We start from the raw sequence: 13,564 nt of genomic DNA, 5'->3' as shown, positions 1-13,564 counted from the left end.
GGGTAGAATATGGGAAGGGAGGATGGAGGGTAGAATATGGGAGGGAGGATGGAGGGTAGAATATGGGAGGAAGGGAGGGGAGGATGGAGGGTAGGGAATATGGGAGGGAGGATGGAGGGTAGAATATGGGAGGGAGGATGGAGGAGGGTAGAATATGGGAGGAAGGGGAGGAGGGTAGAATATGGAGGATGGAGGGTAGAATATGGGAGGGAGGGAGGATGGAGGGTAGAATATGGGAGGGAGGATGGAGGGTAGAATAGGGGAGGGAGGATGGAGGGTAGGATATGGGAGGGAGGATGGAGGGGAGAATATGGGAGGGAGGGGATGGATGGGGGTAGAATATGGGAGGGAGGATGGAGGGTAGAATATGGGAGGGAGGATGGAGGGTAGAATATGGGAGGGAAGGGGAGAGGGGGAGGATGGAGGGTAGAATATGGGAGGGAGGATGGAGGGTAGAATGGAGGGTAGGAAGGGGAGAGGGAGGATGGAGGGTAGAATGGGATTGAGGAGAATGGAGGAAGGGGAGAGGGAGGATGGAGGGTAGAATGTGGGAGGGGGGGTATGAAGGGGGAAGGGGAGATTAAGGGATGAGTCTGGGCTTTGTCAGCCTGCAGCTCTGATGGGACCCCCCTGAGCTGCTCAACCACATGGGATTGAGCACAACACACACTCGTGTGTAAACATGTCTGTACTATTTCCCAATCGTGTGTGTGTGTGTGGGGCGTGAACAAGCTGTTTGAAACTTGTGTATTCTGTGATGACCGTAGCTTCTCCTGGAATGTGTGTGTAACATCTGATGTGTGTTCTGTGATGACCGTAGCTTCTCCTGGAATGTGTGTGTAACATCTGATGTGTGTTCTGTGATGACCGTAGCTTCTCCTGGAATGTGTGTGTAACATCTGATGTGTGTTCTGTGATGACCGTAGCTTCTCCTGGAACGTGTGTGTAACATCTGATGTGTGTTCTGGATGACCGTAGCTTCTCCTGGAGCATCTGGAGTGTCTGGTGTCTCGTCATGAACGCAGTCTGAGGATGACGGTGGTGAAGAGGCAGGCCCAGTCTCCTGCCGGGGTCTCCAGCGAGGTAGAGGTCCTCAAGGCACTCAAGTCCCTGTTCGAACACCACAAAGCCCTGGACGAGAAGGTTGGTAGGGCGGAGGACAACGTCTGCCTGCTAATCTCTTCTTTTGTAGAGATGTAATGGCAAGTGTGTAAAATGATGGAGACTAATAATTGTCTGTTTTCCAGGTCAGGGAGAGACTGCGTGTGGCTTTAGAAAGATGCAGCCAACTGGAAGAACAGCTCACATCACAACACAAAGAGGTAAGCGTCATCGGACCGTCCTGTAGTAACCCTGTAGTAACCCCGTGGTAACCCCGTGGTGACCCGGTGGTAACCGTGTGGTAATCCTGTGGTAACCCGGTGTACACACACACACACACATCTAAAAGTGCAATCATGGAATTAAGATGTATATACTATTAGGACGAGCAATGTCGGAGTGGTATAGACGTAAATACAGTAGGCTAGTATACAATATATTCCTATGAAATGGGTAAAGCAGTATGTAAACATTATTAACGTGACCAGTGATTCCATGTCTATGAATATTGGGCAGCAACCTCTAAGGTGCAGGGTTGAGTAACCGAGTGGTAGCCGGCTAGTGATGGCTGTTTAACAGTCTGTTGGCCTCCACCCTCTTGAGAGCCCTGCGGTAGCGGGCGGTGATACAGCCCGACAGGGTGCTCTTAATTGTGCATCTGTAAGTTTTTGTGAGGGTTTTAGGTGTCAAGACAAATTTCTTCAGCCTCCTGAGGTTGAAGAGGCGCTGTTGTGCGTTCTTCACCACACTGTCTGTGTGGGTGGACAATTTCAGGATGTCAGTGACGAAGTCCGAGGAACTTGAAGCTTTTCAACTTCTCAACTGCGGTCCCGAAGATGTGGATAGGGCCGTGCTCCCTCTGCTGTTTCCTGAAGTCCACAATCAGCTCCTTAGTTTTGTTGAGGGAGAGGTTACCTGGTACCACACTCCGAGCCCTGCCCTCCTCCCTGTCGGCTGTCTCATCGTTGTTGGTAATCAAGCCTACTACCGTTGTGTCGTCTGCAAACTTGAGGATCGAGTTGGAGGGGTGCTTGGCCACGCAGTTCTGGGAGTACAGGAGGGGGCTGAGCATGCACCCTTGTGGGGCCCCTGTGTTGAGCTTCAGCGAAGAGGTGTTGTTTCTTATCTTCACCACCTAAGGGCGACCTGTCAGTAAGTCCAGGACCCAGTTGTACAGGGCGGGGTTCAGTCCCAGGACCCTGAGCTTAGTGATGAGCTTGGAGGGTACTATAGTATTGAAGGATGAGCTATAGTCTATGAACAGCATTCTTACATAAGTATTCCTCTTGTCCAGATAGGATAAGGCAGTGTGCAGTGCGATGGCGATTGCATCGTCTGTGGATCTATTGGGGGCGGTATGCAAATTGAAGATGGTCTAGGGTGTCTGATAAGGTAGAGGTGATGTGATCCTTAACTAGCCCCAAGCCTTAGTTCAGTTACCTTTTGCTTTCTTGGGTACAGGAGCAATGGCGGACATCTTGAAGTAAGTGGGAACAGCAGACTGGGAAAGGGAGAGATTTAATATGTCCGTAAACACTCCAGCTAGCTGGTCTGCGTATGCTCTGAGGTCGCGGCTAGGCGGGCCGGCAGCCTTGCGAAGGCTAACAAGCTTAAATGTCTTACTCACGTCGGCCACTGAGAACAAGCCCCTACATTCCTTGGAAGTGGGCCGCGTTGGTGGCACTGTGTTATCCTCAAAGAGGGCCCCGTTGGTGACACTGTGTTATCCTCAAAGAGGGCCCTGTTGGTGGCACTGTGTTATCCTCAAAGAGGGCCCCGTTGGTGGCACTGTGTTACCCTCAAAGAGGGCCGCGTTGGTGGCACTGTTTTACCCTCAAAGAGGGCCGCGTTGGTGACACTGTGTTATCCTCAAAGAGGGCCCTGTTGGTGGCACTGTGTTATCCTCAAAGAGGGCCCCGTTGGTGGCACTGTGTTACCCTCAAAGAGGGCCGCGTTGGTGGCACTGTGTTACCCTCAAAGAGGGCCGCGTTGGTGGCACTGTGTTATCCTCAAAGAGGGCCGCGTTGGTGGCACTGTGTTATCCTCAAAGAGGGCCGCGTTGGTGGCACTGTGTTATCCTCAAAGAGGGCCGCGTTGGTGGCACTGTGTTATCCTCAAAGCGGGTGAAGAAGCTGTTTGTCTTTTCTGAGGAGCGAGACGTCGGTGTCTCCGTGACGTGGCTGGTCTTCCCTTTGTAATCAGTTGATTGTCTGTCGACCCTGACACATCCATCTCATGTCTGATCCGTTGAATTGCGACTCCACTTTGTCTCTGTACGGACATTTTGCCTGTTTGTTTGCCTGGTGGAGGGATTCAACCATGTTCCCAGTCATCTTGCCAATGGCGACTCACTCTCGCCCGACAATCAGCAAATCGTATCCATGACAACAGTCTCACTCGTTTTCCTGGGGGAATAAAAAAACAATCCATCTTGAATGACTCTGGACCTTATTTCATCATTCCCATGTTTAACAAAGAAGAATAGGCTCCGTATGGTGATTACACAGTATCTGTAATGTTATACTGTCTAGTGATTACACAGTATCTGTGATGTTATACTGTCTAGTGGTTACACAGTATCTGTGATGTTATACTGTCTAGTGGTTACACAGTATCTGTGATGTTATACTGTCTAGTGGTTACACAGTATCTGTAATGTTATACTGTCTAGTGATTACACAGTATCTGTGATGTTATACTGTCTAGTGGTTACACAGTATCTGTAATGTTATACTGTCTAGTGGTTACACAGTATCTGTAATGTTATACTGTCTAGTGATTACACAGTATCTGTGATGTTATACTGTCTAGTGATTACACAGTATCTGTAATGTTATACTGTAGTGATTACACAGTATCTGTAATGTTATACTGTAGTGATTACACAGTATCTGTGATGTTATACTGTCTAGTGGTTACACAGTATCTGTGATGTTGTATGGTGATTACACAGTATCTGTAATGTTATACTGTCTAGTGGTTACACAGTATCTGTGATGTTTACACAGTATCTGTCTGTCTAGTGATTACACAGTATCTGTGATGTTATACACAGTATCTGTGAAGTTATACTGTCTAGTGATTACACAGTATCTGTGATGTTGTCTAGTGGTTACACAGTATCTGTGAAGTTATACTGTTCTGTGATGTTGTATGGTGATTACACAGTATCTGTGAAGTTATACTGTCTAGTGGTTACACAGTATCTGTGATGTTGTATGGTGATTACACAGTATCTGTAATGTTATACTGTCTAGTGGTTACACAGTATCTGTGATGTTGTATGGTGATTACACAGTATCTGTAATGTTATACTGTCTAGTGATTACACAGTATCTGTAATGTTATACTGTCTAGTGATTACACAGTATCTGTGATGTTATACTGTAGTGATTACACAGTATCTGTAATGTTATACTGTCTAGTGATTACACAGTATCTGTAATGTTATACTGTCTAGTGATTACACAGTATCTGTAATGTTATACTGTCTAGTGATTACACAGTATCTGTAATGTTATACTGTCTAGTGATTACACAGTATCTGTAATGTTATACTGTCTAGTGATTACACAGTATCTGTAATGTTCCACTCTACACAGATACAGGTGTTGTAGGGACATGAGTCACACATTGATATGAGACTTATTAACTGAGAGCCCGATACTGGGACTCCACGAATGGACGTATACACACACAGAATGCACAGAGCTCTCAGGGGAGATGAGTCGTGAATGGGATTAAAATGGACAAAAGGGCTCGAGGATCATGGGAAAGTGGACTAGATTTCTCTCCTGTCCTCTACATCTCTCCTTTGATTCCCTTCGTCTCAGAGAGTAGGGAATTAGCCTAGCAGTACACACACACACACACACACACACACACACACACACACACACACACACACTCTCTTACGCTTCTCCTTGTGTGTGTCAGTCTGCATGAATGTGTGCGAGTTGGGCATTTAACAGACACTATTATCCAAAGGGACTTCGTCATGTGTGAATATGTTTTACGTGCTGCTGGTCCCGGGAATCAAACCCACTATCCTGGAGTTGCAAGCTCTACCGTCTGACCTGTGAAAGATGGGGAGAGCGTGTCTGCCTGGCAGTGGAGGGATATATGCGTTTGTGTGGTTGGTTCCTGACCGGGGGCCGACAGCACTAGAATAGTTGTTGTCAGGCTCACGGCCCAAGCTGGACTCTTCCCTGGTGCTTCAGTCTCATGAGTTCACTCACTGTTTTTAAAATGGTGGCCAGACAACACACACAAGTACACACACACACCAGGGGAGGCTGCTGAGGGGAGGACGGCTCATAATAATGTCTGGAACGGAGCGAATGGAATGGCATCAAAGTCAGGGAAACCATGGAAACCATGTGTTTGATGTATTTGACACCATTCCACTGATTCCACTCCAGTCATTACCACGAGCCTGTCCTCCCTGATTAAGGTGACACCAACCTCCTGTGATACCCCCCACAGTTCAGCTGTACGTTTCAGTAGGAATCTTCTCTTGCCTCTAAAGCAATAGTGTGTGTGTGTGTGTTTACCTTTTGATGTCAGAGAGGGTCATCTGTATTTGGGGATTTGACAAAGTGGGATCAATGAATGAGTTAGCCTGCTAACTTTGAGAAGACTTCCGATCCGACTGTGGCGTCCCTTAGGGGGCTTTTTAACAGTACTCTGATCCGACTGTGGAGTCCCTTAGGGGGCTTTTTAACAGTACTCTGATCAGACTGTGGAGTCCATTAGGGGGCTTTTTAACAGGGCTCTGATCACACTGTGGAGTCCCTTATACCCAGACTACACCGCTCACGTCGCGTGCACGAGTGTTACAAAATAAATGTAGAAATCTATATTATTCAATTATTGGACCCACACTGCTCGCGCGCGCCAATGAGCATCTGCGTTGCCAAGGGCTAAAATATTAGTCAGTTCTATTTGTGACGCAGATCGTGCTGCAAGTCCTGCCTCTCCCATCTCCTCATTGGTTTATAGAAGCAGGTACCCACGTGCCATCTCATTGGTTATACCCATGTGGGTGACTGAAAGACGCATGAGGTCGGTGGCGGTAACGCACCTAATTTATGAAAGATTTCAATCACTATATAAAGTCCAGAGAAGAAAAAGCCTAGAAGGAGGAGAGATGACTAGAAACGATTCGGTAGACAGTTTTATGTGTGGATTAATTGTCGGAGTAGAGGACCTTGTGCATTTCAGGTAAAATAACAACTCAATGTTTATATCCCAGGACAAATTAGCTAGCAACAGCAAGCTAACTAGCTAAATTGCCATACATGTTTAATGCCTTTTGACCTGTCCCCATATTCATGTAATTGGTTCAGAGTTTGTTTTGATATTTTAACCTGCGTGTCGTGATCGTGTTTGGTGTGGGGGGGCAAAATACATTTATGCACCATGGCGCAGCCGGTTTGCGTTCCGTGATAGGAGTCTCTTTAACACGAACCCTTAGTTTGTTCTAATCATTCATGATGTGCTGCTGTTTTGTCTGGGTTCTGTTTTGTTTTTTTATTGGGTATTTATTGGTCTTCTATGTATTGGCTGGTCCAATCAAATGTCCCCAATTTGGGGTATCTAATAAAGTACTATCTTCTCCTAGATGTCTTACCTGAGAGAGCAGAACATCCAGAAGAGGTCGCTAGGCGACGGAATGGAAGGGCTCAACCACAACTCTGAAAACACCCCAAGCACAAACGGCAAGGTAGGAAACCCTTATATCCAGAGAGACTTAGTCAGTGCATTTAAATACGGAAGATAAAACGACCACAAGCCTCCAAGGCTGTGCCCTGCAGCATTTAATATCTACTGTCCTCCTCTCCCAACTAGTCCCTAGTGGTCATCAGATGGCTCTCTGAGCCTGGAGGAGGACCAGGGGAAGGGTCAGGGGTTATAGGTCATGTCCTAGTTGTTTCTGTCTATATTTAAGGAACCTAAACCCTGTCTTGTCCCTAGCGGTCGTCAGATGGCTCTCTGAGCTAGGAGGAGGACCAGGGGAAGAGTCAGGGGTTATAGGTCATGTCCTAGTTGTTTCTGTCTATATTTAAGGAACCTAAACCCTGTCTTGTCCCTAGCGGTCGTCAGATGGCTCTCTGAGCCAGGAGGAGGACCAGGGGAAGGTGGGAGAGCTGCAGGAGGTGGTGGCGAGACAGACGTCAGACCTGGGGCAGATGATGGAGCGCATGGCGGCCATGACGGGACGCATCAGCGAGCTGGAGGAGGACCTGGACACGGCACGCAAGGACCTCATCAAGAGTGAAGACGTGAACACACGCCTGCAGAGAGACATACGAGAGGTATGTACTGGATGGTAATGTTACTAACGCCTGCAGAGAGACATACGAGAGGTATGTACTGGATGGTAATGTTACTAACACCTGCAGAGAGACATACGAGAGGTACGTACTGGATGTTAACGTTACAAACACACGCCTGCAGAGAGACAGATGTGTTTTTATGTAAGGATTGTGTATGTTTGTGTAATGATGTCTGTGTGTGTATGTATATGGGTGTGGTGTGTGTTTGTGTGCTAATCGTATCCGTCTCTCTCTCTGCCCCGTCTAGTCTATGGCCCAGAAGGAGGACATAGAGGAGCGTATCGTCACCCTGGAGAAGAGGTACTTGGCAGCGCAGCGAGAGGCCACCTCCGTACACGACCTCAACGACAAGCTGGAGAACGAAGTGGCCAACAAGGAGTCCCTGTTCCGACAGGTCAGTACACACACACACACACACACACACCACACACACACCACACACACACAAATCCAACCAACAGTAAGATCAGAGCAACAGTAAGATCAGAGCAGTCATACCGTACAGAGACTATACTATCCCACCAGTAAGGAAGCCTACAGTATCTCAGGTCTACAGCCCACCAGTAAGGAAGCCTACAGTATCTCAGGTCTACAGCCCACCAGTAAGGAAGCCTACAGTATCTCAGGTCTACAGCCCACCAGTAAGGAAGCCTACAGTATCTCAGGTCTACAGCCCACCAGTCTAGGAAGCCTACAGTCAGCCCACCAGTAAGGAAGCCTACAGTATCTCAGGTCTACAGCCCACCAGTAAGGAAGCCTACAGTATCTCAGGTCTACAGCCCACCAGTAAGGAAGCCTACAGTATCTCAGGTCTACAGCCCACCAGTAAGGAAGCCTACAGTATCTCAGGTCTACAGCCCACCAGTAAGGAAGCCTACAGTATCTCAGGTCTACAGCCCACCAGTAAGGAAGCCTACAGTATCTCAGGTCTACAGCCCACCAGTAAAGAAGCCTACAGTATCTCAGGTCTACAGCCTACCAGTAAGGAAGCCTACAGTATCTCAGGTCTACAGCCTACCAGTAAGGAAGCCTCAGTTGAGTTTTCCCACAGGGGGTTTTTAATTTTGGTTGGGTGTGTGTGTGTTGAGGATTTGTGTATTTGGGGGGGTTAGTGTGATTGTCGGCTCTTTCCGACAGCAGGATGAGCCTGCGGGGTCCTGGACCCCTTCTCGTGCATTCACAGACTGCCCAACGCAGCAGGCACTGAATCAGACGCCTCAGACACATTCACTTCTCTCTCTGTTTTCTCTCTGGTTTGCCTGCTCTTCTCTTGTATGTCCTCTTCCCCTCCCTTCTGTTTTCTTTCTTGCCTCGATCTCTTCTCTCTTTTTCTAATCTCTATTGGGGGTTTCTCTTTTATTCTGGGCCTCCATGCTGCCAGAACTGGGCCAGCACGCTGCTGGAGGGGAGAGGAGGGAGGGAGACGGCTAACAGAGAAAATAGCTAGCCTTGTTATAGCAGGGAGATTACATCCAGATTGGAGTTTATCAAGTCATCCCCCAGGCCAACAAGACGGTACCTAAACACTGTATCATCCCCCAGGCCAACAAGACGGTACCTAAACACTGTATCATCCCCCAGGCCAACAAGACGGTACCTAAACACTGTATCATCCCCCAGGCCAACAAGACTGTACCTAAACACTGTATCATCCCCAGGCCAACAAGACGGTACCTAAACACTGTATCATCCCCAGGCCAACAAGACGGTACTAAACACTGTATCATCCCCCAGGCCAACAAGACGGTACCTAAACACTGTATCATCCCCCAGGCCAACAAGACGGTACCTAAACACTGTATCATCCCCCAGGCCAACAAGACTGTACCTAAACACTGTATCATCCCCCAGGCCAACAAGACTGTACCTAAACACTGTATCATCCTCCAGGCCAACAAGACGGTACCTAAACACTGTCTATCATCCCCAGGCCAACAAGACGGTACCTAAACACTGTATCATCCCCCAGGCCAACAAGACTGTACCTAAACACGGTCTATCATCCCCCAGGCCAACAAGACGGTACCTAAACACTGTCTATCATCCCCAGGCCAACAAGACGGTACCTAAACACTGTCTATCATCCCCCAGGCCAACAAGACGGTACCTAAACACTGTATCATCCCCCAGGCCAACAAGACGGTACCTAAACACTGTGTATCATCCCCCAGGCCAACAAGACGGTACCTAAACACTGTATCATCCCCCAGGCCAACAAGACGGTACCTAAACACTGTGTATCATCCCCCAGGCCAGCAAGACGGTACCTAAACACTGATTATCATCCCCCAGGCCAACAAGACGGTACCTAAACACTGTCTATCATCCCCCAGGGCAACAAGACGGTACCTAAACACTGTGTATCATCCCCAGGCCAACAAGACGGTACCCTAAACACTGTATCATCCCCCAGGCCAACAAGACGGTACCTAAACACTGTGTATCATCCCCCAGGGCAACAAGACGGTACCTAAACACTGTGTATTGTGTTTGATCTACAGACTGAGGAGAGGAACCGTTGTAATGTGTTGATTAATATGATTGATTATTGTGTTTGATCTACAGACAGAGGAGAGGAACCGTTGTAATGTATTGATTAATATGATTGATTATTGTGTTTGATCTACAGACTGAGGAGAGGAACCGTTGTAATGTATTGATTAATATGATTGATTATTGTGTTTGATCGACAGACTGAGGAGAGGAACAGGCAGCTGCAGGAACGTTTAGAGCTGGCTGAGCAGAAGCTGCAGCAGACCATCAGGAAGGCGGAGACTCTGCCCGAGGTGGAGGCGGAGCTAGCCCAGAGGGTGGCGGCCCTCACCAAGGTCAGTCCCGCCTCCACACCATCAAACATCATGCCTCCTGAGAGAGACTCCTCTCCATTTCTCATCCCCCCCGTGCGTGTTCGTGTACGTGCTTCGTTCCTCTAACTTTCCCACATCATTATTCAGGATTCATTCATGATTCTCCATAATCGTGGTAGAATCCACGTTTTTAAATATAGAAATGTTTAGAAACATATTCTGTTCATATTTACAATAAAAGTGACACAATACGTAGTTCACAATTCAGTTTCTTATTGGGGCAAAAAAACTGATCTGAAACACAACCTTAAACAAACTTAAAATGCATCCAACAAGTTTGTAGTCACCAGCTGGATGTATTCATTGCGTGCTAGGAATATGGGACCAAATACTAACCTTTGGATGACTTTAGTACACTAGAAGGGAATTTGTGAAAATACTTATTGAAGAGAAATTCAATATGTTCAAATGGGGAGACTATATACAGAGCATTCGGGAAAGTATTCAGACCCCTTGACCTTTTCCACATTTTATTACGTTACAGCTTTATTCTAAAATAGATTTAAATATATATTTTTTCCCCCTGATCAATCTACACACAATACCCCATAATGACAAAGCAAAAAAAATGTTGTTTTTTTGCCATTAGCCAAAAACTGAAATAACTTATTTACATAAGTATTCAGACCCTTTGCTATGAGACTCGTGATTGAGCTCTGGTGCATCCTGTTTCCATTGATCATCCTTGAGATGTTTCTACAACTTGATTGGAGTTCACCTGTGGTAAATTCAATTGATTGGACATGATTTGGAAAGGCACACACCTGTCTATTTAAGGTCCCACATTTGACAAGACATGCTTGAGCAAAAACCAAGAATTGAGGTGAAAGGAATTGACCGTAGAGCTCCGAGACAGGATTGTGTCGAGGCACAGATCTGGGGAAGGATACCAAAAAACATGTCTCTTTCCTCTCTTCCTTTTAGCTCTTTAAGAGGCAGAGAGTTCAGTGTAGAACCTGTCACTGCCACACCTCCCAGCTACCTCCACCTAACCGCCCAGCTACCTCCACCTAACCTCCCAGCTACCTCCACCTAACCTCCCAGCTACCTCCACCTAACCTCCCAGCTACCTCCACCTAACCTCCCAGCTACCTCCACCTAACCGCCCAGCTACCTCCACCTAACCGCTACCCTAGCTACCTCCACCTAACCGCCCAGCTACCTCCACCTAACCGCCCAGCTACCTCCACCTAACCTCCCAGCTACCTCCACCTAACCGCCCAGCTACCTCCACCTAACCTCCCAGCTACCTCCACCTAACCTCCCAGCTACCTCCACCTAACCTCCCAGCTACCTCCACCTAACCGCCCAGCTACCTCCACCTAACCGCCCAGCTACCTCCACCTAACCGCCCAGCTACCTCCACCTAACCGCCCAGCTGCCTCCACCCTAACCTCCCAGCTACCTCCACCTAACCTCCCAGCTACCTCCACCTAACCTCCCAGCTACCTCCACCTAACCTCCCAGCTACCTCCACCTAACCTCCCAGCTACCTCCACCTAACCTCCCAGCTACCTCCACCTAACCTCCCAGCTACCTCCACCTAACCTCCCAGCTACCTCCACCTAACCGCCCAGCTACCTCCACCTAACCGCCCAGCTACCTCCACCTAACCGCCCAGCTACCTCCACCTAACCTCCCAGCTACCACCTCCACCTAACCGCCCAGCCACCTCCACCTAACCGCCCAGCTACCTCCACCTAACCGCCCAGCCACCTCCACCTAACCGCCCAGCTACCTCCACCCAACCGCCCAGCTACCTCCACCCAACCGCCCAGCTACCTCCACCCCCAGCTACCTCCAACCGCCCAGCTACCTCCACCCAACCGCCCAGCTACCTCCACCCAACCGCCCAGCTACCTCCACCCAACCGCCCAGCTACCTCCACCCAACCGCCCAGCTACCTCCACCCCGCCCAACCGCCCAGCTACCCACCTAACCAGCTACCTCCACCTAACCGCCCAGCTACCTCCAGCTACCTCCACCACCTAACCACCCAGCCCTCTAGCTACCTCCACCCACCCAGCCCTCTAGCTACCTCCACCCACCCAGCCCTCCACCTAGCTACTCCACCCAGCCCAACTACCTCCACCCAGCCAACTACCTCCACCCAGCTACCTCCACCCAACCACCCAGCCCTCTAGCTACCTCCACCCAGCCCTCTAGCTACCTCCACCCAGCTACCTCCACCACATATCATCCTCCAGTCTCTTGTTATTGTCATTAAGTCCTGTAGTAATCTCTGCTGAAGTCCTGTCCGTCCTGTCGGCCGGTCCGCGGTCTTTAGTCCTGTCGGCCGGTCCGCGGTCTTTAGTCCTGTCGGCCGGTCCGCGGTCTTTAGTCCTGTCGGCCGGTCCGCGGTCTTTAGTCCTGTCGGCCGGTCCGCGGTCTTTAGTCCTGTCGGCCCTCTAGCGGTCCACCCAGCTACCTTTAGTCCTGTCGGCCGGTCCTGCTGGTCTTTAGTCCTGTCGGCCGGTCCGCGGTCTTTAGTCCTGTCGGCCGGTCCGCGGTCTTTAGTCCTGTCGGCCGGTCCGCGGTCTTTAGTCCTGTCGGCCGGTCCGCGGTCTTTAGCTGCACTAAAACTCTATTCCCTCTTGTCCTAAAGTACCTCCTGCTCTCTCTCTTGCTCTCATCTCTCACACTGTCGTCTTCTCCTCTCTGTTCCTCGTTTGGTCTGTCCTCAACCTTTACCTCCCCCTCCTCCCCAACCCCCCCTAGCCTGACGCCTCGGGCTCTAAGGACGCCAAGACACAGAGGAAGGTAGACTGGCTACAATCACCCCTAAACCTCCCCCTATACCCTCACACCCCAGCCCCATCTCTTACCCCTGCCCAGTGGTCTAATTCTGCCTGCTTAGCTTGGTACTGCTGATCTATGTTTAAAGTCTATTTCTATGCACAACTCCCCTCCCCCAGCCTCTAAAAATAGTTTATGATCTAACAAAAACAGGAGGTGCCCCCCCCCCCGCCGCTTTCTCCGGACTAATTCGGTTCTCCAAACTCGCCCTTTTTATTTTAATGTTGAAATGTTCTTGGTTACATTGGATCACCCCACATTGGATTGCTACAGTATACTTCCCTTTAGCCACTAACTCTCTCCCCTTTCCACATGTGTCTAAGCACATTGTAGAGCCATTAACATGACAACAGTTTCCCCTTCTTCCCCTCTCAGATCCCCTTATTTCTAGTCTGTGTATTCTGTCTGGAATGTAGTCATGGTGCTTTTATGGGGCTTGGCTGTACTGCTCTGTGTCCCTGT

At 49.1% G+C, this 13,564-nt stretch overlaps 1 protein-coding gene across 27 annotated transcripts in view; it reads left to right on the top strand.

The window, feature by feature from the left end:
- Nucleotides 1–13,564, top strand: part of ppfia1 (PTPRF interacting protein alpha 1) — a 50,038-nt gene that overhangs the window by 1,997 nt on the left and 34,477 nt on the right. For all 27 annotated transcript variants that reach the window (XM_042314831.1, XM_042314830.1, XM_042314822.1 and 24 more), the window contains exons 3-8: nucleotides 977–1,143; nucleotides 1,248–1,322; nucleotides 6,725–6,826; nucleotides 7,197–7,418; nucleotides 7,687–7,833; nucleotides 10,133–10,267. In XM_042314831.1, coding sequence (XP_042170765.1) covers nucleotides 977–1,143; nucleotides 1,248–1,322; nucleotides 6,725–6,826; nucleotides 7,197–7,418; nucleotides 7,687–7,833; nucleotides 10,133–10,267 — 848 coding nt within the window. The remainder of the gene's footprint in view (nucleotides 1–976; nucleotides 1,144–1,247; nucleotides 1,323–6,724; nucleotides 6,827–7,196; nucleotides 7,419–7,686; nucleotides 7,834–10,132; nucleotides 10,268–13,564) is intronic.

Source organism: Oncorhynchus tshawytscha, unplaced genomic scaffold, assembly GCF_018296145.1.
Source record: "Oncorhynchus tshawytscha isolate Ot180627B unplaced genomic scaffold, Otsh_v2.0 Un_contig_9131_pilon_pilon, whole genome shotgun sequence".
NCBI classification, from domain to species: domain Eukaryota; kingdom Metazoa; phylum Chordata; class Actinopteri; order Salmoniformes; family Salmonidae; genus Oncorhynchus; species Oncorhynchus tshawytscha.
This window is presented reverse-complemented; position numbering and strand designations above follow the sequence as displayed.